The sequence below is a fragment of the Pleurodeles waltl genome, chromosome 3_1 (genome assembly GCF_031143425.1).
Source record: "Pleurodeles waltl isolate 20211129_DDA chromosome 3_1, aPleWal1.hap1.20221129, whole genome shotgun sequence".
Taxonomy (NCBI): Eukaryota; Metazoa; Chordata; class Amphibia; order Caudata; family Salamandridae; genus Pleurodeles; species Pleurodeles waltl.
This window is the reverse complement of record NC_090440.1, coordinates 1,908,977,942-1,909,000,144: the sequence shown is the minus strand read 5'-3', so window position 1 is coordinate 1,909,000,144 and position 22,203 is coordinate 1,908,977,942. Positions and strand designations below refer to the sequence as shown.

Genomic DNA, 22,203 nt, shown 5'->3' with positions numbered 1-22,203 from the left:
CATCTTCGCTTTCCCCTTTCAATTGTACTTTCTGCTTTATCCTCTCTCTCACATTCTAATTTTCTCGCTGCCCTTTCTCAATTAATCTCTTGCACTATTCTGCCTCCCTCAGTTCTTCATATTAAGGACTTGTCGGTTCCTCAAAGGCACGTGGAGGCCTCACCTCAAATTTAAATGCAACATTCCCAGGATTAGAGTGACTGGAGAATTCAACATGTTCGGCACACTAAAACATGGAATAATAATAGAAATTGGCAATAGATAAAAGCTGCAAGGCTCATCAATGCCCGGTCAGCTATTTCATGATCTACTCTGGATTAACTGGCCTTTATGGTGGCCACTGTGCCATTTCTTACTTTGTACTATTTCTCCTTTGCGCATTTCCAGGCCTTTATGAGTTGAATAACTGCCATGTTTGCTGTCAAGCTGTTCCAAACATTAATTACCTTTTCTAGTAAATACAGCTTCTGAGCCTATCCCTCCACAGCGTTGTATCATGATAACCATCTCTACATTTACCCTTCCACTGCTAAACGCAGCATTTGGGCACTATCTGTGTTGTGTTTTAGGCTTTGAATCGTCCCTTCATGTTCCCACATCTTTTCTTTCCACTCATGTGTATGTGCCTATGAAATTATGAAATTAGTACATTTCATCTATATGCCTTTTTGATCTCCTGTCTCTGGACCAGCTGCAGTCTTTAGTTATCCTTCTGAGATGTGGTCTCTAGAACCCGGCACAACACTAGGTACTCTAGAACAGGACACAAGGGTCCAGATGTAGCATCTAGAACTAGACAGAATATCCCAAAATAGGCTCTAAATTAGATTGAGTGTTTTTTGTCTTCTTGTTGTGCATTGATCAGAGACTGTATTCTTCTCCACAGGTGGGAACCGCCAGATTCCTTTAGATGAGGCATTTTTTGCTGCCACATCACCTTTGAAGCAGGAAGAGATTGTTGTTTCTATTTTAATTCCTTTTTCAAAGAAGGTAAGCCCTCATCATTAGCATGGGTGGTAACAATGAAAAGGAAGATATACTGTTGATTTAAAGTTTGGCAGAAAGGGTACTCCATTGCAACGGCCACTGAGTACCCTCGCCGCCAAACTGTTAGTCTTCTCACCTCATATTGCATGAGGGAGGACAAAAGTGTGTGGAGGCTAATCTGACTCCGTCAGTGACATACTCCTCTGACGGCCCAAAGGAGTATGGGTCGTCAGAGATTACCCATCTGACAGTCCCCTCTAAGGGTGGGCAGTCGGACAGCTTTTTTTTTGCTGTGAGTCACCACCAGGTAAACACTGGTAATGAGGGATAATAAAAAATAATGACATTCACAACAAGCAAGCAACCTCCAGTGGTATGGGGGTCGTTCATTTTCATTCTTCAAAACAGGCTCCCACTTTAGGAGCTTGTTTTTAAAAATAAAAAACTAGCAGTTTGACAGACAGCCTTCATGTTTGATGGAGCGCCCCATCAAATTTTTACAACGTAGACAGGATCCGCCATGACAGTGGTTCCTGTCAATGTTAAGAGTTGTATGCAGGGCTGGCGGAGAACTCTAAATATAGGGGGCATAATTCCCTCAGGATGGTGACGGCGATGTCCTTGGCCATCCCAAGTGACTCTCGGCCATAATCAGACCCCACCCCTTACTTTCTTACCAGAGAAAGAGTAGCATATAGGAAAAGCAAGAGAATACTCCATAGGCTGGCGCCTGTTAGTAGCCTGTATGGCTAAGGAAGGTAGGTCATATGTCACATGCCTCCCGTAATACCATATGAGACATGAGATTTCTGCCTGTAGGTCAGTCCTGTTCTGCTTATAGTAAAGGTGTGTGATCGCTATCAGCCTGGTATACACTCATTATTATTTGTTACATCCTCATACTCATGAAAACACAAACAGTAGCAGCTAGACAAGACGTGTATTCCTAAAGACCCACAGCTGTTGATGCTCCTGTACCTCTGTACCTTCTCCCTCTGCAGTGGGAACATGTCTTGGCATTCCGGCAGTCCATGCGACGGGAGAATGCTTCTGCCTTCGTTAATGCCGGAGTGCGGGTCCTTTTCAAAGCAGGCACCGACACCATTGAAGACTTCAATATTTTCTATGGCGGGATGGGCCCGACCACAGTGAGTGCAAGGAGATCCTGCCAGAAGCTGATAGGAAGGTGAGAAAACTGTTTACATCACACACACACACGTCCCACACTTTCCTTTGCTGGTGGTAACTTGTTCTTTTCTGTGCTGCTAGCTGCTCAAGTCTCTTAGGGGCATATTTATACTCCGTTTGCGCCAAATTTGCGTCGTTTTTTTCGATGCAAATTCGGCGCAAAACTAACGCCATATTTATACTTTGGCGTTAGACGCGTCTAGCGCCAAAGTATGAGGAAAGAGCGTCATTTTTTTGCGTGAACGCCTTCCTTGCGTTAATGAGATGCAAGGTAGGCGTTCCCGTCTAAAAAAATGACTGCGACGCAAATGCGTCGTATTTATACTCCCGGGCAAAAATCACGCCCGGGAGTGGGCGGGGCAAAAAACCCTGCATTTGCGCTCGATTTTAGCGCCTGGGTCAGGGCAGGCGTTAAGGGACCTGTGGGCTCAAAATGAGCCCACAGCTGCCCTCCCATGCCCCCAGGGACCCCCCCTGCCACCCTTGCCCACCCTAGGAGGACACCCAAGGATGGAGGGACCCATCCCAGGGACATTCAGGTGAGTTCAGGTAAGTATAATTTTTTTTTTTAAATATTTTTTTTGGCATAGGGGGGCCTGATTTGTGCCCCCCTACATGCCACAATGCCCAATGACCATGCCCAGGGGACAGAAGTCCCCTGGGCATGGCCATTGGGCAAGGGGGCATGACTCCTGTCTTTACTAAGACAGGAGTCATGTAAATGGCGTCTGGGCGTCGTTAAAAATGGCGCAAATCGGGTGGAGGCGATTTTTTTGCGTCAACCTGACTTGCACCATTTTTAAGACGCCCTAACGCCATTTTTCCCTACGCTGGCGCTGCCTGGTGTACGTGGTTTTTTTCCACGCACACCAGGCAGCGCCGGTCTGCTAGCGCCGGCTAACGCCATTCAATAAATACGGCGCCAGCATGGCGCTTCAGAATGGCGTTAGCCGGCGCAAAACTTTTTGACGCTAAACTGCGTTAGCGCAGTTTAGCGTCGAAAAGTATAAATACGGGCCTTAGTTTGGCTGTGGGCACGTGATTATTCAACTCACTTGCACTCATACTACCAATCACAGGATGAAAGGATGAATCAGGCCCTCTAAGATCCAAATGTGTAAAATGTAGTTAAAATACTTCTCAGGTGCCACTCATAGAATTAACCCCCACCCCCAGATCCTTTTTTAAACACCTACATAGGGTACGACCCTCTTGCCAAAACAAACTCTACACAATTCCCTCACAAATGTGGAGGCATGCCTTCAACAATTTCTCTTCCTCCCGCCACCAAATGATTATAAATTACTTCACCAACTTCAGTACCTATAATTGTCCTTGTAGTACTAGAATGCAACATTTCATTTGTTCCCTTACTAATGCTAATATCAGTGTAGCACTGTCAGAACCCCCAGGGAGATGGTCCCTGAGCTTGTCATGTGTGTAAATGATAGAAGGAAGGCCGCAAAATGTGCAGATGCCCAACCACAGGCACGTGCTGCCCTGTTAAGAGCAAAATACTGCTGGCGTCTTCACAACACGTAAAGCCTTCGAAGATATATATAATTAAATATATATTAAAATGCTTCTGATGCTTATATAATTAAATCAGTTAATCATGTACTCGAGTCAACACTGCATCCACCCCATAATTACTTGCATCAACCGATGTATATGGGTAAATGCTAAACTGACATTTCACAATCTTTCAAAAACTTTACGACACTCATTTGTCCATACAGACAATGCTGGACTGGCCCTATGAGGCTAGAAGGGTGGGAGGGTGCTTTTGTTACTATAGGGCTGGTTTTGTAGCCGGGCAGCAATTTTAAAAGCACTGCAGAGTTCCTTGTATATCCAACAGTTTTCAGGCAACAATAAAAGCGGCAAGATAATTCTGGTGATTAATGGGCCTGCTGGTGAGAGACTGGAGTTTTGTCTAGTGTCAGTTTTGACTCATCTAAGGTAGCGCATAGGGTTATTTTGCCTGCTGCAAAAAACATTTACTTTGCAGATCAAAGAACTATTTTATGTGCAGTGCTCAGTGGGATACTGCTTTTGTTACTGTGGAGTTTATAAGTTTCAATCATGGTCTAGCACAATGAGCTATGAACTACCGTCAAAGAGCTGCATGCAAACTGCATGGTGCAGGTTTCCCAGTCTTTGATTATCCTAATTTTGGTAACGAGGGTTTGTTTGGGTAAAAATAAATTATTAGTAAAGTCAACCATAACCACTATGTTACGTTCTGAAACCTGAGTTTAGGCCTCCCAGGCAAATAACCCTTAAAAAATGCCTACCAGTATGGATGGCATGTTAATTCTACACTTTGAAGTTCCCTTTGTCTTATGTAACATTTCTATACACTGATTTACACATGCATGATTCATTGTCTCTCTATGTATGTGTGATGTAAAGTGCTCCAACACCCTACGCTGGTAAGAGATGAGCTATAAAACAAATGAAATACATGTGAGAGAGGGCTATGGAGAGATGAGGGGCACTGCTAGAGGGTGATGGTGAGGGAATAATTGAAGAGCCCCAATAAAGATTATTGTATCCTGGTGCAATGTATGTTTTAAAAAAATATGCAGTTGAATATATAATGATAAATGTGTTGTGGAAAGCATAGATTTTGCCATTTTTTCCCAAATGTACTTAGGAGGGGAGAAATCCCATTGTAGTAGTGGTCAGGCTTGCTCACTATGAACCCTATAGGGGCTTGTCTGACAAAATTTGCTAGAGCTGCTGAAAAAAGTCTTGGTGATGTGCAGCTGCAGAAAAAAGTCTTGGTGATGTGCAGCTGCAGAAAAAAGTCTTGGTGATGTGCAAGGGATATCTCACAACTCAGATGTAACTGTTTACGCTCCTTAAGTCCACCAATGCTCACTTTTTCCTCTGGATGCTCTTGCTGTCCTCATGGCAATCATGTTGAGATCTCAGTAGTCTTGGTTATCCCCTGACTACATCATCTTTTCTGTCAAAGTTTGAGCAGAGTTTTATATGCAGTGACTAGAATGAGGGGTATTGCTGTGTTAAAATTATTTTGTTCCAGACAACCTCCAGCTCTCCTAAATGCTCTGTAAATACCTGAGAACATATCTTAGATTATGTTATCACCTTTATTTTTACATGTACCTGTACCTTCTAAGCGTGGGTACCACTTGCAGTGTGTCCAACATTCACCATCCCAAAGTGGATACACACTTTCAGATTCACAAGCCTTACCAGTAATCATCCCTCCTGTGCCATGTAGTAGGAAGAAACACAGAATATGTGGGGGAGGGCCTTCATAAATTCATCCACCCTTCTGCCTCTTGTCCATGAAGCCAGAGACTGCAAGCATACATGGTTGCACACTTTACGTATGTGTGTGGCAAACATGCTACATCTGAAACACAAGCGAAAGCCACTTACTTCCCCATGTATGTAAAGGGACTTCTCTCTTGTTGCTACAATATTAGCTTTATTCCTGCTATTTTTATTGTTCAAGAAGTGCACATCAGCACCTGAACTCATATTTAAACTGGCACTAATAATATTTATACAAATGGATCTCATCTTCTCATTCAATCTTCATAATCTCACTGCAGATGTTGGTAGTGCCTCTTTGAAAACGTCCCACCCCCTGGTATCATGATCCACACTAAACCAATCTTCCAATGGTCGCAAGGCACTCGCCCTTGTGCTCTTCAGAGACAAACTAAAAGCCCCCCTTCCTTCTAACAGCAAACACGAGTCACAGCAGAAACAAATTTGCAACCATACAAACAGACTGTAGAGTGAGCATATAATTTTACCAATATTAAAGTCATCAATCTGAGTGACCCGAAAGCATAGGTGGAGCCATGTGGGATCAATCCTAGAACCAAACGTAACCCGTTGTGATGCTGCAGCCTCTACACTGTGTCTGCCAGAATAGTAGAAAAGGTATGGAGGCTGCAGCTTTCTTGGTAGATGTGCACCTGAATCAGAGCATCCCCGTAATAGGCATGGGGCACCACGTCTCTTGCAATGATTTCCGTTGCTGGAGGCTGCCTAAGCATAGCTGCCAGGTGGCCCCAGTTCACGTGTGACACCTTCAGCAGTTCCCGCCTTTTAAATCTGCAGGGGGTTGTGTTCCGGGACATGCAGCTTTGTTTCAACATTGAAAATCCTAATATGCAAATTTCTGTAAGCTAACCAGGCAGAACCAGCCGAGGATGTCAAATATAGCACAAGGCCACTGGTTAGCCTTGTAATGTACTTTGAGAAGGAGATATCAAGAGACCCACATAGTTTAACTATGAAACATATTGCAAGTCTTCAGTAAATACCCATCCAGCAATCTTATGCCTCTTTGTTATGTGGTCATGGAACTCCTCAGTGACTTGCTATATCCTTATATTGTACAGAAGGGGGTACTTTACCCTCCATTAAAATCTAACGCAAATGGGTACACATAACATGTTTTAACCTAATTTTAGGCACTGTGATAACTAATGTTCAATTAAATAATGCTACTGTATTAATCTTAGAAGAATGAAAATCCAAGTTTGTTCTAGCAAATTGCTCACAGATCTCTCCCACAGAGTGCTTAACACGCTGAGCTATTTGACTGCCATTGCCAGAATGATAAGGAAGTGCTTTGGAGCAGTGGCTCTTAACCTGTGGTTCTGGGACACCTAGGATTCCACAAAGCCTACTCATGGGGTCCACAAGTGCTTAGAAAATTAAATAATATTAACAGGTTAATAAAGGTATATAAATAAAGAGGCAACGTGTAAAACTGAAAAATTAAAAATGTTCTGTAAACGTGGAGGAATTTTGAATTGGAGGCTAAAAATTAGATTATATGCTCAGATTTATTTGTAGACGCAGTCAGTGCAAATGCATCAAACAGAATATAATATGGATGATGGGGGCCTCAGTTGAATGTAGAAGAGCTCCAACCTTCCCATTTTTTTTTTTTTTTTTATATTTGTGATATAAAGTATTTCATCATTCGTGTATTTCTTTGATGAATGCTTGTGTCTGTATTTTTGTGTCCCCATCTTCCAGGAATAACTTGGTGGGGGTCCACGGATTCCAATAATGATTCACCTGGGGTCTCTGGATTCCATGATTATTTTGGGGTCCACACAATTCAAAAGATTACGAACCACTGCCTTAGATGAATGTTATTTAAGGAAGGGAAACCGAAAACGAGACTGGAAAGACTTCAAAGTTGGATCTGATTTTAAAAAAATGTAGATGTACTCTGTGAGCATGTATATAAGCACAGAATTAGAGATGTACATTTGGGTGCTTTTCTCATCCATATCTCCCCTCTCCCAGACAGAACATAAACCCTTCTAACACTGTGACTATTTTATCACCAGGCCATGGAATGAGGAGACGCTCAGCAAAGCCTACAAGAACATCCTGGATGAAGTCACCCTCCCTGGTTCTGCTTCCGGAGGAATGGTGGATTACAGGAGGTCTCTCACCCTCAGCTTCCTCTTCAAGTTCTACCTGCAGACGTTGCTAGAGTTAAAGAAAATGGTACATCTTTTGATGTTGTCCAAGCTGCTCCTGCATGTTACATTCACTGCTGCAGACCATAACTTCATCAACAAAACAACAGTATATTTGACACTAAACCGAAGGACAGCAAAAAGAAATGTGCATTCTGTTCAGAGTGATAACAATAGAATAGATTTTTTTTTGTCCATAAGTGGAAGTCGTCATGCATATTTGCCGTCCCATTCATAAGATAGGGATTTGTGCCATCTAGTGGTCAATGTCAGTATAAACCTTTATATGACTATTAAGACGCACAGGCACCTGACAGAGTTCGGCGGATAGGTTGTTTCAACACTAACGTCACAGTACCCTGGCCGCCAAACGCTGGGCCCACCCGCACGATTATGAGTCAGAAAGGCTGTCAGTTTTCCGACGGCAGTAACCACGCTGGTTCCATTTCTGGGAAAATTATTCTGATGTCCCAGTGGTGCAGGGGCTGTCAGAGAAAGAACATCAGACCACCTGGCCTATTTAGAGTGGGTATTCTGTAGTTCTTTCTTTAATCATTACGCCCGCACTCTGGGTGAAAAGTCCGAGGGTGTGAAGGCTATTCTTTTCTTTTTCAACAAACGCTCGTTTTGAGTTTGTTGCACAGTCGTCTGACCAGTGGCGGCCCCTCCGTTTGGGCGGAGGAGCGTCGGCCCCCCAGCAGCAGCAGCAGCTGCAAAACTTTTAAAGAAAACGATAATAAACTATGTTTATTATCGTTTTCTTTAAAAGGGGCTACGGGGTGACCTGCACTAAGAGCACTCCTCCTTTACAGAGCATGTGTGTTTGGCCAGCTGTCTCGGGCAGGCCTAACACACATGCGCTGTAGGCTGTGCTGGGCTGGAGAGAGCCTGCACAGGCTCCCAGTCTGCCTGGGAGTGCCCTGACTGGGCGCTCCCAGCCAATCCTGACACTGCTCTGAGCAGCATCTGGATTTGCGCAGGGCAGGCCTGGAGCCTGTGCCTGCAGAGGCAGAGGAGCGTCGAGGGACAGAGGAGCGGTGGAGGAGGTAAGTGTTTTTTTCATATTACATTTAATGTTTATTCCCTCCCACCTTCCCCCTCCCGCACCTCCTCCACCCTGCCCCTTCCACGGCCCTCGAGCCGCTACTGCTAAATACGGTGGCTGTGCACCAAATTGTCACTGCCTTGACTCGAGCTGCAGTGGCAGCAGCTTCTGTGAACACACAGAGATGAAGGCTGAGCCCACAGTGATCTCAAAATATGGTGCTCCTTGCTCCATCAGGTGGCAGATGTAATGCTCTTGGTAACTCCGTTGTACAGAGGTAAAACCGCCGTACTATAAATCAGACCCACAGTTCTAAAAAAGGTTTTGTGTCCAAAACATTTTTGTGCTATAAACCCAGACATATAGGCCCTCATTCTGACCCTGGCGGTCGGCGGAGAGACGGCGGTCGGACCGCGAACAGACCGGCGGTATTAAAAATGGCATTCTGACCGCGGCGGTCCCCGCCGCGACCGACCGCCACTTCTCCACTCCGACCGCCACGGCGGTCATGACCGCCGGGCTGGAGTTTGCGCACTCCGGCCCGGCGGTCGTCCCAAGACCGCCAAGGGTATTATGACCCTGCCTACCGCCGCGGTTTCTTGCGGGCGGGAACCGCCGTGCGAACCATGGCGGTAAGCACTATCGGGGCCAGGGAATTCCTTCCCTGGCACTGATAGGGGTCTCCCCCACCCCCCACTACCCACCCGAGTCCTCCCCCCACACCCTCCACCCCCCTGCCACCCCCCAGAGGTGGTACGAACCCCCTCCCCACCCCCACCCCGACATGCACATACATGCACCCCGACATGCACACACCCCCAACATGCACATATACACACCCCCTACACACACATACACAACGGGGACACATACCCGCACACATACATGCAGACATGCGCACCTGCCGAACAGCACACATTACCCATAGACACAGCAGCACCCCCCGCCCGCATACACGCACTCACACACCCCCTCTACACACTCACACGCACACCCCCATGCATGCCCACATCACACAACACCCCCCACCCCCTCCCCTCACGGACGGTCAACTTACCTTGTGCGTTGGTCCTCCGGGAGGCGACGGGAGCCATGGGGAGGTGACCGCCAACAGAAGACCGCCAACAGAAGACCGCCACACAGAAATGTGGGTCGTAATTCTGTGGGCGGTGTTCTGCTGGCGTGGCGGTGGAGGTTGACCAGTCTCCACTTTCCCGCCGCCCGCCAGTGTGGCTGCTGGCGGTTTTCCGGCGGAACGCTCCCAGCGGTCAGAATGCGCACAGCGGCATACCGCCGCGGTCGGCGGTCTTCACCGCGGCGGTAACTCGGCGGTCTTGCGAAAAGACCGCCAAGGTCAGAATGAGGGCCACAGTATTACAGAAAAGTCTGAACACCCTAGAGAAACATGCCAGTTTTGAGCCACACTTAGGGGGCATATTTACACCCCCCTGGCGCAGCCTTAGCGCTGCTTTAGCGTCATTTTTATCATGCTAAGACGGAGTTAAGGTGGCCATTCCCCCATGCCATATTTATAAAGTGATGCAAGCATGCATTGTGCCACTTTGCAACCCCTTCAGCTACATTATGCCTGCACTACGTTCTCACGCAGGGAAACCCGAAACAATGGCACAGTGATATTTACAATACTTCACTGCGCCATTTTTTCCATCATTTTTAACGCCTGTGACACACCCATAATAATCTACGGGCCTCCCTTTGCTTTGCTGCACGAGCCCCAACTTTTTTGGCGATAGTGTAGCAAAGCGCTACAACAGCGTAAAAAATGTTGACGATGTTCTGGTCACAACCGCCATGGTGTGCCATGTTGTAAATACGGCACAACCATGGTGTTGTTAGGGGAGGCAAGGGGGACACAAGAAAGGTGGCGCATCGGGACCGATGAACCGTTTTCTTATAAATATGCCCCTATGTTCCCTGAGTTCCTAGGGCATTTAAAGCTGCAGTTTGCACAGCCTAAATCACCCTACAACAGAGACCCGTATAACTATTTCAGATATTTTTAAAAGTGGAAACTCATCTGAAACTTTTCATCACGTTGTTTTCTAAGCAAAGTGTGGAATTAGAGGTAGGAGTTATTCACCGGCCAGCAAATAGAACTTCTCCTAATTGCTTCCATCCGCTGTCTGTGTGTCTTTTCTATACTGGGCCTTTAGATAGTCCTATTCTTTACTCTAGTGCCTCATGGCCCTAGAGACAAACCAGTCAAGAATCTACTCTGCAAGGTTCACTCCTATGTTTTGAGCAGATTTTTGACTTTTTGGAGGATCTAAAAGAATTCCAAGACTACCCGCATAAATGTACGAAAGTAGGAGATTTGCAGTTCTCCTACTGAGAAAAATGTAGTTGTTTATAAGTTCCACCAGGTGAAAATCCACAATAATAAATCATACAGAAGGGCGCATAGGCTCATTTAACTGTTCCACATGGAGAAATGAAATATTGGAGTGTTCCCTGTCCTACCTACCCTGATAAGTCAACTACTCCTCGAGTAGTTTTATGTGTGTTCTATTAGTGGTAAACTACCAGAAACATATTTGTAAATATTTACAAACCTAGGAACTTCTGGGTGATAATTGCTTTGCAGATGGCTGCACTATCCCTCCCATCACATTTCCCTCTTTTCTACCCCTAGCCCAAAGATCAGAATGGTCAAAGACTATCATACTTTCAGATTTTCCGGGGCACCAAGTCCGCTTTGTGGATTTTGAAAGAATCATGATGTGAAGTTTTGAATCTTTAATTGCTTTTTGGCATGCCTATTTCACAATGAAATGTGACAAAATAATTGTGAATCGGACCCTCAGAGAGAAGACAATGGCCCTCATTCTGACCTTGGCGGTCTTTTCGCAAGACCGCCGAGTTACTGCCGCGGTGAAGACCGCCGACCGCGGCGGTATGCCGCTGTGCGCATTCTGACCGCTGGGAGCGTTCCGCCGGAAAACCGCCAGCAGCCACACTGGCGGTCGGCGGGAAAGTGGAGACTGGTCAACCTCCACCGCCACGCCAGCAGAACACCGCCCACAGAATTACGACCCACATTTCTGTGTGGCGGTCTTCTGTTGGCGGTCTTCTGTTGGCGGTCACCTCCCCATGGCTCCCGTCGCCTCCCGGAGGACCAACGCACAAGGTAAGTTGACCGTCCGTGAGGGGAGGGGGTGGGGGGGTGTTGTGTGATGTGGGCGTGCATGGGGGTGTGCGTGTGAGTGTGTAGAGGGGGTGTGTGAGTGCGTGTATGCGGGCGGGGGGTGCTGCTGTGTCTATGGGTAATGTGTGCTGTTCGGCAGGTGCGCATGTCTGCATGTATGTGTGCGGGTATGTGTCCCCGTTGTGTATGTGTGTGTAGGGTGTGTGTATATGTGCATGTTGGGGGTGTGTGCATGTCGGGGTGCATGTATGTGCATGTCGGGGTGGGGGTGGGGAGGGGGTTCGTACCACCTCTGGGGGGTGGCAGGGGGGTGGAGGGTGTGGGGGGAGGACTCGGGTGGGTAGTGGGGGGTGGGGGAGACCCCTATCAGTGCCAGGGAAGGAATTCCCTGGCCCCGATAGTGCTTACCGCCATGGTTCGCACGGCGGTTCCCGCCCGCAAGAAACCGCGGCGGTAGGCAGGGTCATAATACCCTTGGCGGTCTTGGGACGACCGCCGGGCCGGAGTGCGCAAACTCCAGCCCGGCGGTCATGACCGCCGTGGCGGTCGGAGCGGAGAAGTGGCGGTCGGTCGCGGCGGGGACCGCCGCGGTCAGAATGCCATTTTTAATACCGCCGGTCTGTTCGCGGTCCGACCGCCGTCTCTCCGCCGACCGCCAGGGTCAGAATGAGGGCCAATATGCCAGGACAAACCGTGTAAGGAGTAAATATAATGATAGGGGTCCAAGCTTTTGTTCTGCTGTATTAAAAGGCAGGAGACCTGTGTTTAAGACTTACAGAGTTTTGCTATCATGTTAGATCTTCAACTCTTTCTCCATTTTTGTTGTTCTAATTTTTTGTTTGTCTTTCTTCCAGAACGTGTTTTCCTCTCAGGATATTCCCCGGACGTTCCTCAGTGCCACAAAACCCTTCCAGGAAGGTATGCCCCAGAGCATGGAAATTTACCAGGTTGGTGATTGGCTGTATAACAACAAGGCAAATTCCAGATTGCAGTGTACCCTAAAGGCAGGAACCAGGCAAACCGTGTCATTCCTAGTGGCCCTTCCTGAGTTACTGAAATGCTATCACAGTGACTTTGTAAACCTTCTTGCTGTCTTTGTAGGGCCGTCCATCACTCATTAGAAGGCCACTACTGCGAGTCTATAGAGTGTCTTTTCATCTCAGTCGTCCTTCTTTAAGACTGTTCACTGCTCGTGGGAAGACAGCAACAATGGCTTTTTAGACCTACTTGCCACCTCCCCTTAAGGCCTGATTTACTCATTAAGAGACATTTGCAAGGACCCAGCAGACTTTATCATCTCACTCCATAGGGCCATCCTTGACTCATTAGAAGACAGCTCTTCTAGTCTCATGCCTTAGGACCATTTACTGACACGCTAGAAGACAGCTGCTGTGACTCCATGGCGTCTCAAGCCTTTTAATTGTTCCTGGTCATTAGAAGACATCCACAGTGACTCTGTAGATATTTCTTTCATCTTCATAAGGCCATCTCTGAATCCTTAGAAGACAGCTACTGTGGCTGTAGAACATTTTGTCACCTCAATCGTTAGGACCATTCACTTCTTAGTGGAAAACAGATATGGTGACTCAATAGACTTTCCTGTTGTCTCACGCTTTAGTACTGTAATTGATGCACAGAAAGGCAGCTACATTGACACCGTGTCCCTTATGGCATGACCTTTGAGGGGAGAGATGACATGACTGCCTTTTGGAGATGGCCAGAGACACTTAACAGACTTTCTTACAGCCTCACTCATGAGGCCATTTTCGACTTTTGAATGCAGCGTCAGTGACTCATTGGAAGGCATTTACAGTGACGCTATAAAATGTGTGTAATCTAACTTCTTCAGGTTGACCATGAGCCATCTGGAGACAGCCAAAGAGAATCAACAGAATTTATTTTCTTCCCATTCCTTAGGATCTTTCATTTATCTGGAACACAGCTTAGTAACTCTACACTTTACTCTAAGAACTATCCCTTAAATTAAAAGGACTTTAACTTACATAAAGATGAGAAAGTGGTTAAGTATTTTACTACTTAATGAAGACTGGAAAAGGAAATTAAGGACCTGAGGACAAGATCTACCACAAAACTGAAGGAGCCTACTGAAGGCACACAGCTGCTTTGTTGAGTGCTACCACAATTTATGTTTATAACTTCATCTTTTCCTTACTATGATGATCATTTTTCACAATTAGTGAATGTATCTAAAGCATTCATAGGTGTAATGATCGGTGCAATAGATTATTGTGATTCAGGAAATCGGGGCATTGGTTTTTACTGAAGACCAAACTGAAGCGTCATAGAAACTGTAAATAGTGCAGGCAGTCACTTTCCTAAAGCCATAGCTCTGAAGTCACTTGTGGCATGTGCATCTTACAAAAGTAACAGCTGCTGGGTAGACAGGAAAGAAGGAAGAGAGGTAAGGAGTCTACTAACCAGTGGGGTGGAAGACAGTAGCTATTTGCACCTTCTTGTGTTCTTGTTCAGTGGCTGATAGTGTGATCCTGGACAGATCTGAGATCTTACCAGCAGTTTCACCTGTATAATATTCTCCAGGTGCCAGACTGGACTCAGAGCTTTTCCCAGCAATGCTCCTGCACGCTGCTGGGTGGTGCTGTGGGCTTGTGTGCTGGCTTCTTACTGACCTAAAAGTGATGGAGGAGAACCACATAATAAGTGCTGCCCCTGCACGCTGAAGTCAGTTTCTTCTTTTCCGCGCCTTCAAATGCGGATCCACTGCTCCTCTCTCATCTTTGTCAACCTTCTCACAAACCTAAACAAATATCCAGTGTGTAAGGGAAGATGTCTCCCCCTGAAGCTACAGGTTTTTAAACCAGACTGCAACTGCAGGAAACAGATGTCTGCCATGGACCTGCATGAGGTGTGCCATTGGTGTTTGTGCTCAGGGCACGACTTGAAGTTGTGTGATCAGTGCACCTGAACATGTTGAGGGTGTGGACCTGTCCTGAGGCATTCCTGTGAGAAGTTGTCTTCATGGTTGAAGCCTTCTGTTAAGTTGAAATCCTCAAGAAAACACAAAAAAGAGAATTGGGACTTGACCTCCACCCTACTCTCTCTAAAACAAAAGGCACGAGGGTACCACAGTAGCAGCCAATCTCCCTCCCGATCTCCAGTTGCAGAACTGAGCTCATAGTTTATCCTGATCTTCCCGACAAACAGCAGATGGTTATGGCATTTAAGGAGGCCATGCTGCATATATTTGGCCTTCTTCAGGTTCCCTAGGGCACACCTTTGGGCCCCAAGGAAATGCAGGGTCCCTCATTTAGATCCATCCTCGACACTGGCTGACCCTCATGTCTGACTCTATCTTAGGTCCAGTAGTGACTCCGGTACAGACTTACACCCTGGAACCAAGATCTGCGTCAATCCCTCTTTCATTGAAGCCAGTGGTGATGCCACCATTACTAGAGGAGAATCTATGATGTCGACCTCCAATCATCTTCAACACGATCCCAACCTATAGCGCAAACCAGTGTCTATTTAATCTCAGCCTGATCCCATTCTGCCACTATGGAGTCTGCATCCTCCGAGGCTCCTTTGACTCTTTGGCTCCAATTCAGACCAAAGGCTCAATGATGGCAGTGATGGGGATGATTTACCCTCTCTTGAAGATGATGAAAATATTTACATGGACTTACAGGAAGCCAAATGACTTGATACTTTCAATGATACAGTGTTGAAGACACCTTTTGGTCCTCCAACAAAAGAGAGTGCTTTGTTTGCTGTGATAATTCGCTAAGCAGCTGAGGTCCTAGACCTACAACTGCCCACCGCTGAAGCTAAAACAAATGTCCATAGGAAAATATTGCAAACTGGGCCTGCTACATCTGAGCCCTTGCTTCTTTTCAATGAAGCCCTCACTTGCACCTTGGTGGTCACCTGGTTAAAGTCTGTTCTTCCATACCTGTGAATAGGCAGGTGGTCACACACCAGTGACTGGTACCTGCCGACCCTAATGTCCTCACTAAGCATCCCATTCCATCAGCAAGGTGGACTCCAGTTCTTTTGCTATGATTCACCCTGATAGAGAGCCTAAGATGACAGAGACATTCATAAAACACATGTTCTCTTTAGCTAGCCTTCCATTGAGATCAATCAATGTAGTTTGTTTAATGGGCCAATGTACGCATTCCTCATGGGACATGGCCAGCAAGATCTTGCCTGCAGTCCTAAAAAAGCCTTAGAGCCTCACTAGCTCAGACTATTCAGGATAGTCAAGATGAGGCCATATACATGATTTGTGCAAGCCTTGATACTAACGATTGTTAGTGACAGGCGGTTAGCTCCCGTATAATGAACGTTGCCATGCATGTATGTGCTCTACTTGTTTCTCTGGAGATGTAGAGGCCTCTCCTATACATATGCCTTTTTGATGACTCACACCTGTTAGGCGAGAAAGCTGATTCTGCCTTGGAACATTGTAAGGAAAGTAGGGCTGCAGCACACTCCTTGGGTCTTTGGCACATGCCAAACAGTTTCCTCACAATTTAGGAAATTTCGAGGCAAATCTAAATGGTTGGCAAATAGGCAACAGTTATCACTGTTGCAGTGGCTACAGTCCTTTTAAGGCCAGGGATGTGAATCTGGCAGACATCATGCAGGTCACCAGGGGCACTAGTCTGCCTAGTCTCCTTCCTCGGCTATATCAGCCTTCAAGCAGCTTTAGCATGCCATTAATTGTGCACACATATCCTGAGGGAGGCAGGGTCCAGCACTTTCTCTGAGTGTGGCGATCCATCACATGTGATAAATAGATCTTCCAAATTGTTCAGCACTGTTACCCCCTACCCTTTCTTTCTACCACACCACACTTTCCTCCCACACCACAAAGACTTTTGGAGGAGCAGCTGTTCATTCTATAAGCTGTGAATTTTACTATCTAAAGGAGCCATCAAGAAGGTTCCAGTCTTGAAAATAGGGACACTAATTCCTTGTTTCCAAGAATGATAGAGGCTTTTAGCCTATCTTAGACCTTTGTCCCCTGAATGTCCACCTGCAGAAGGGCTGGATGGTATCCCTGTACCCGTGGAATGCATATTTTCGTCCCGCATATACTACCTGCGGTTCAAGGTAAGCCAGGAGCATTTACAGTTTTCAGTGCTCTCTTTTGGGCTCACCAAAAGTTAGAGCTCGTGTTAGAGCCATTAGCATTGTAACTGGACTTTTCTTGCCACATAAATTGAAAATGAAAAGTAAAACAGTTGACATACGCAAGCCGATTCAAAGCGCCACAGCCGCCATGAGCATGTGCGCGAAGGAGAGCCAGGTCCTGGAGTGGCATGGTGAGCAAAAGAACAATGAAGTGTTTGCTTTGTTCAGCACTCCACCAATCATCCTTTTGTGTTGCTAAAGTTGCCCTAAGTGGGAAGGGTATGCCCAGACGTGGGTCCCTTGCTCACTGTGCCACTGGATTCAAGCTAGCCTGGCTGATGACAGGTAATACTCTGAAACCGGTCCCAGGGTGCTTGTTTCCGGTCCGGGGAGGACCTGGCCTGGCAGTTCGGGCTAGACTGTTCCCATGGGAAACAAGGTCAAGACTGATTTGTATATGGCTGGGTCCAAACTGGGGTGGCATGGTGTACAAAAGAACGATGGATTAAACCCAGATCTGTGACTGAGGGTGAGTGTTTGCATTGTTCAGCACTCCATCCATCATCCTTTTGTGTTGCTAAAGTTGCCCTAAGTGGGAAGGGTATGCCCAGACGTGGGTCCCTTGCTCACTGTGCCACTGGATTCAAGCTAGCCTGGCTAATGAAGGGTGATACTCTGAAACCTGGTCCCAGGATGCTTGTTTCTGGTCTGAGGAGGACCTGGCCTGGCAGTTCGGGCTGCACTGTTCCCGTGGGGTACAGGATCAAGACTGATTTGCATATGGATGGGTCCAAACTGGGGTGGCATGGTGAGCAAAAGAACAGTGGATTAAACCCAGATCTGTGACTGGGGATGAGTTTTTGCATTGTTCAGCACTCCATCCATCATCCTTTTGTGTTGCTAAAGTTGCCCTAAGTAGGAAGGGTATGCCCAGACGTGGGTCTCTTGCTCACTGTGCCACTGGATTCAAGCTGGTCTGGCTGATGAAGGGTGATACTCTGAAACCGGTTCTAGGATGCTTGTTTTCGGTCAGGGGAGGACCTGGCCTGGCAGTTCAGGCTGGACTGTTCCCATAGGGAACAGGGTCAAGACTGATTTGCATATGGCTGGGTCCAAACTGGGGTGGCATGGTGAGCAAAAGAACGATGGACTAAACCCAGATCTGTGGCTGGGGGTGAGTGTTTGCATTGTTCAGCACTCCGTCCATCATCCTTTTGTGCTGCTAAACCATCTCTTAAGTGCCATCTTTATTCTCTTACATTAATGGCATTGTGTTTTTCTGTATCACACTGATGTCATTGCACTTATGTGCCTTAAAGTGTGGGCCCCTTCTTTGCAATGTTTTAGTGAGTGCATGTCACATTTTCCAACATGTTGCATGATAAGGTAATAGGTCTTTTGTTCCTAGGAGGTACCTCCCAATCAGCCAGAGGAAGATCCTGTTGGACGTCCCATCCCACACTTATCCTCTATCAAACAAGCCACGGGGGAGGCAGTGTATGTTGACGATATCCCTGCAGTGGACAGAGAGCTCTTCATGACTTTTGTGACCAGCACCAGGGCTTATGCTAAGATCCTGTAAGTGTAACAAAAGTTTACAAAGGTGTTGTCATTTTGAAAAATCTGTAATTTCCAGCATAGCCAAGACATTACTACTATAGGTATTATTTACAGTTTCGTGTATTATATGAACTTAAGGGACCCTGCCTAGGACATTAAAACTTATACTTCAACAACATTAAAGGCACAATCGAAACCAAAGTTTCAAAAGTGCAATTCTGTCCTTTTTTTAAAGTACCTGTAGATTTTTTCATGTAAATGCTTTTCCATTTCCAAAATGGAATCGATTGACAGGAAGAAATAATGGACATAGTGCTCCTTGTATTCTCATCATTTTGCCAGGCCTTGCGTCGGTCCACCTAAAGCAGTTACTCAGTTATTTCACAAATGATCATTCTGCAGGCTCCACTTTGATTTTGACGGTATTGAGTGATGAATTGAGATGCCACGAGTGGCCTTGGCCCGATGTTCTATGTGTGGCGCAAGCTGTATGTCCATTGAGTGTTCTTGGTTGGATGTGCAGCCATGTCTGAATGTCCCTCAAGAAGATTCCTCATCCACTTAAGATAAGGCTGTACCACGTCAGTGGTTTTGAGTAGGACATAATATCATAGCGTAGCCTTTGTAAAAACCCTAGCATCCCAGCCTTGGTGGCTAGATATCTTGAATGATTTTTGTCAGCCACAGTATAGCACCTTTAACTATTTTCGTGGGGGTACTAAAAAATTCTGAATGACGCAGGTTTATTAAACAATCTCTTATGTATTTGATCCTGGGCACCCGAATAAAATTGTTTAATATTGAATGGCTTAGCCTTTTTCCTGCCTAAACACTGAGAACAACAAAATGAGTACAAATGAGTTAGGCAACAATGGAAGACATTTTACTTTGTACTGTGCACCTAGCCGCGGCATAGTCAGTATACAATATTTTATCACTCAAAGAGCAAGGAACTAACTACAGAGCATTAAAGGAAGGTGTGCCAGACATAACAGCAACTTGTTTTTATTTAAGTATTTGGTATAGCCAGGGCCTCTGGAATTATGCGGCAGAGGAGGACCAAATTATGCAACAGGGTGGGCTAAAATAAGCGGCAAGAAATTATACTACATAATGCAGCACATTTTGTGATAGTATTGCCTCATTATTTTGTCATATTTACACATGAACACTGTCTGGGCAAAGGTTTCACCTCATTAGTACCAGATTGACACCCAAATACAGCAAACAGCAACAGAAAGATGGATCTTCCACTACGTGGCAACACATGTTGCTGTGTTTTTAGTAACATTTGAACCGTTTCAGCCAAAACATTTTTTTTGTTACAATCTGCATAATATGTAGCAAATAATGGATTAGGTGTCAAATGTAGCAAATCCATAACTATGTGGAAAATGCATCAGCCTCGAAAATCACATAATTCCAGTGGCACCGGGTAATGCTCACAATTCAGACCATTACTGCGTAGTCGTACTTGAGAAGAAACATGAAGTTCAGTTTAATGGTCGCATCTCCTCATTAAAGGTATTTTCCAGAATCAACATTTGTAAGTGCTCTACGCTGATTTTGAACATGCTAGTACAAGGAAGCGGGACATGAACGTTTTGCAATTGTTCTGCTTCCTTACTGTCTATAACATATAGTTTAATCACTTTTTTCACTCTTCAAGAAAAATTGATGCTGCAGAGGCCCTCAAACTACCAGGAGTGGTTGATGTTATTACAGCAAAAGATGTCCCTGGTTCAAACCTTCTTAACGAAGATGAAGAAGTGTTTGCATCTGAAAAGGTATTTTCTTTGCATGATTAACAGAATGTCACCTTTTTTTTCGGCCTCTCACATTTACAAATGGTCAAGTGATGTGTGGCATTGATATTCGAACTTTGTTGTCCAGATTTCACAGATAGTTTAAACCTGAGATAAAATCTGAAGTTTAACTGATACCTTTAGGGTCTTATATTGGATTGTAGCATTTATAAAACACTTTTCCACCCATTACAAGGCTCTAATTTATTTTCTAATAGGTTAAGAAAGTTGCTCGTTTGTTGTGCTTGGATGGAAGACTGTTGGTTGTGGTGTGACTAATGAATAATATGTTTTGGTGTCATGCATGAGGCCCAGTGGTGTGCTCTGCACATATCACGGTGGCATGTGGCAGTGCTTTACACAGATTGTGATATGCAAGAAAAAAGTGTGAGAGATAGCTACACAGGTTCCATTTGCAAACCAGTATGACATCATATGAAGGCAACAGAGTCATCATTTGGGGAAAAAGCCAGGTCTTTTACTTGTTTTCTGAATTTTAGATGAATACTCATGATCTTTGTTCTCCTGAGGAGCGAGTTTCAGAATCTCTGTATCTGTAGAGAGAAAGAACTCTCACCAATCCAGGTTGTGGAAATGATCAGCAGTGAACCATTTTGGATCTCAGGTTTCTCTTTTGACTTTACATTTTGAGTTTAGATTTTAAGATTGGTTTTACTCATGGATTGACAGGTGGCCAATGCAGAGGAATTTGAACAATATTTTTCTTGCGATAGGTAACTGGTGTAGTGCTTTGTGGTCAAGTAAGTGAAGTAGTCTATTTTGCTCTGGGTTAAGACCTGCTCGGGTGCTGAATTCAGGATTTACGGTATCTTGTTGAATTAGTAGCTATAAAATTCAGTGCAGACCTCATTACCAAAATTGTGACGTTTTGTATACTGTGAGGAAATCTTAAGTAAGGGAAGATAAGCCATGGTGATCTCATTGAATAGAAAGGACCTCTTGTTACTTTGTTAACTTGGCATTAGACCGAGAGGCTGAGTCCATCATCACACTGAGATTCTTAATTTCTCTGTGGTTAGTTGGCGGCTGTCCTGTCTCCTTAAACTATAATCCCATGACAAATAGGTTAGCATTTCAGTAGTGGAAGAGTTAAGTTTAAGATGGGCCTGTAGAATCCATACACAAAGGCCGAAAGTCATACAGTTCAAGTGTTTTCAGACTTTTAAGATGACCTAAATATCATCAGTGTAGATGTAGCATGTAAGCATGAACATGTTGAACGCTGGAGAAAGATGGCAGCTCAGCATTGAGCTCCTGTCGAGCCCGTCTGTATCCTCACTTATCCTGAACAGCCAGCGGGGCGGGGAAGCTGGAATCAGGCCCCTTGAATTCTGGAGGCAGTGGTGCCCATGTGGCCGGGCAAGAGGACTGAACCAGACCCACATTGGCCCCATCCCAAGCAGTAGATGATCTCTAACATAACCAACGGATGGGTGGAATGACCCTCTGGGACTGGCTGTTGCTTCTAAAGAACCTGACTGAAAGCACACTCTGAAGGGGCTCCCTTTGAGCAGAAGCCACTACGTAGCACAATCTGGAAGTGCTGAAAACGATGCAAAGGTAGGCTGGGAGGCACTGTGACTCAAGGCTGAACCTCCCCCGCCTGCTCCTATGCAAAAGTGCTGGGGAGTATGAACTTTGGAGCATTCGCACAGTTGACTGTTATTGGGCAGATGGCAACAATCAATCTGCCATGGGGAGCAGGAGTTGGGGATTGTTTACATTTTTGTAGCTGTGGCTAATCGAGCCGATTACACCACCTATTCTTGGAAAACGTAAAAACATCACACCCACCTACAATGACAGACTACGTGAATGGCTCCC

General features: G+C 45.7%; 1 protein-coding gene across 3 annotated transcripts in view; it reads left to right on the top strand.

The window, feature by feature from the left end:
- The window catches only part of LOC138285750 (aldehyde oxidase 1-like), a 388,242-nt gene that overhangs the window by 149,117 nt on the left and 216,922 nt on the right, over window positions 1–22,203 (top strand). For all 3 annotated transcript variants that reach the window (XM_069226090.1, XM_069226089.1, XM_069226088.1), the window contains exons 13-18: window positions 887–990; window positions 1,989–2,173; window positions 7,533–7,695; window positions 12,733–12,825; window positions 18,402–18,571; window positions 20,223–20,340. In XM_069226090.1, coding sequence (XP_069082191.1) covers window positions 887–990; window positions 1,989–2,173; window positions 7,533–7,695; window positions 12,733–12,825; window positions 18,402–18,571; window positions 20,223–20,340 — 833 coding nt within the window. The remainder of the gene's footprint in view (window positions 1–886; window positions 991–1,988; window positions 2,174–7,532; window positions 7,696–12,732; window positions 12,826–18,401; window positions 18,572–20,222; window positions 20,341–22,203) is intronic.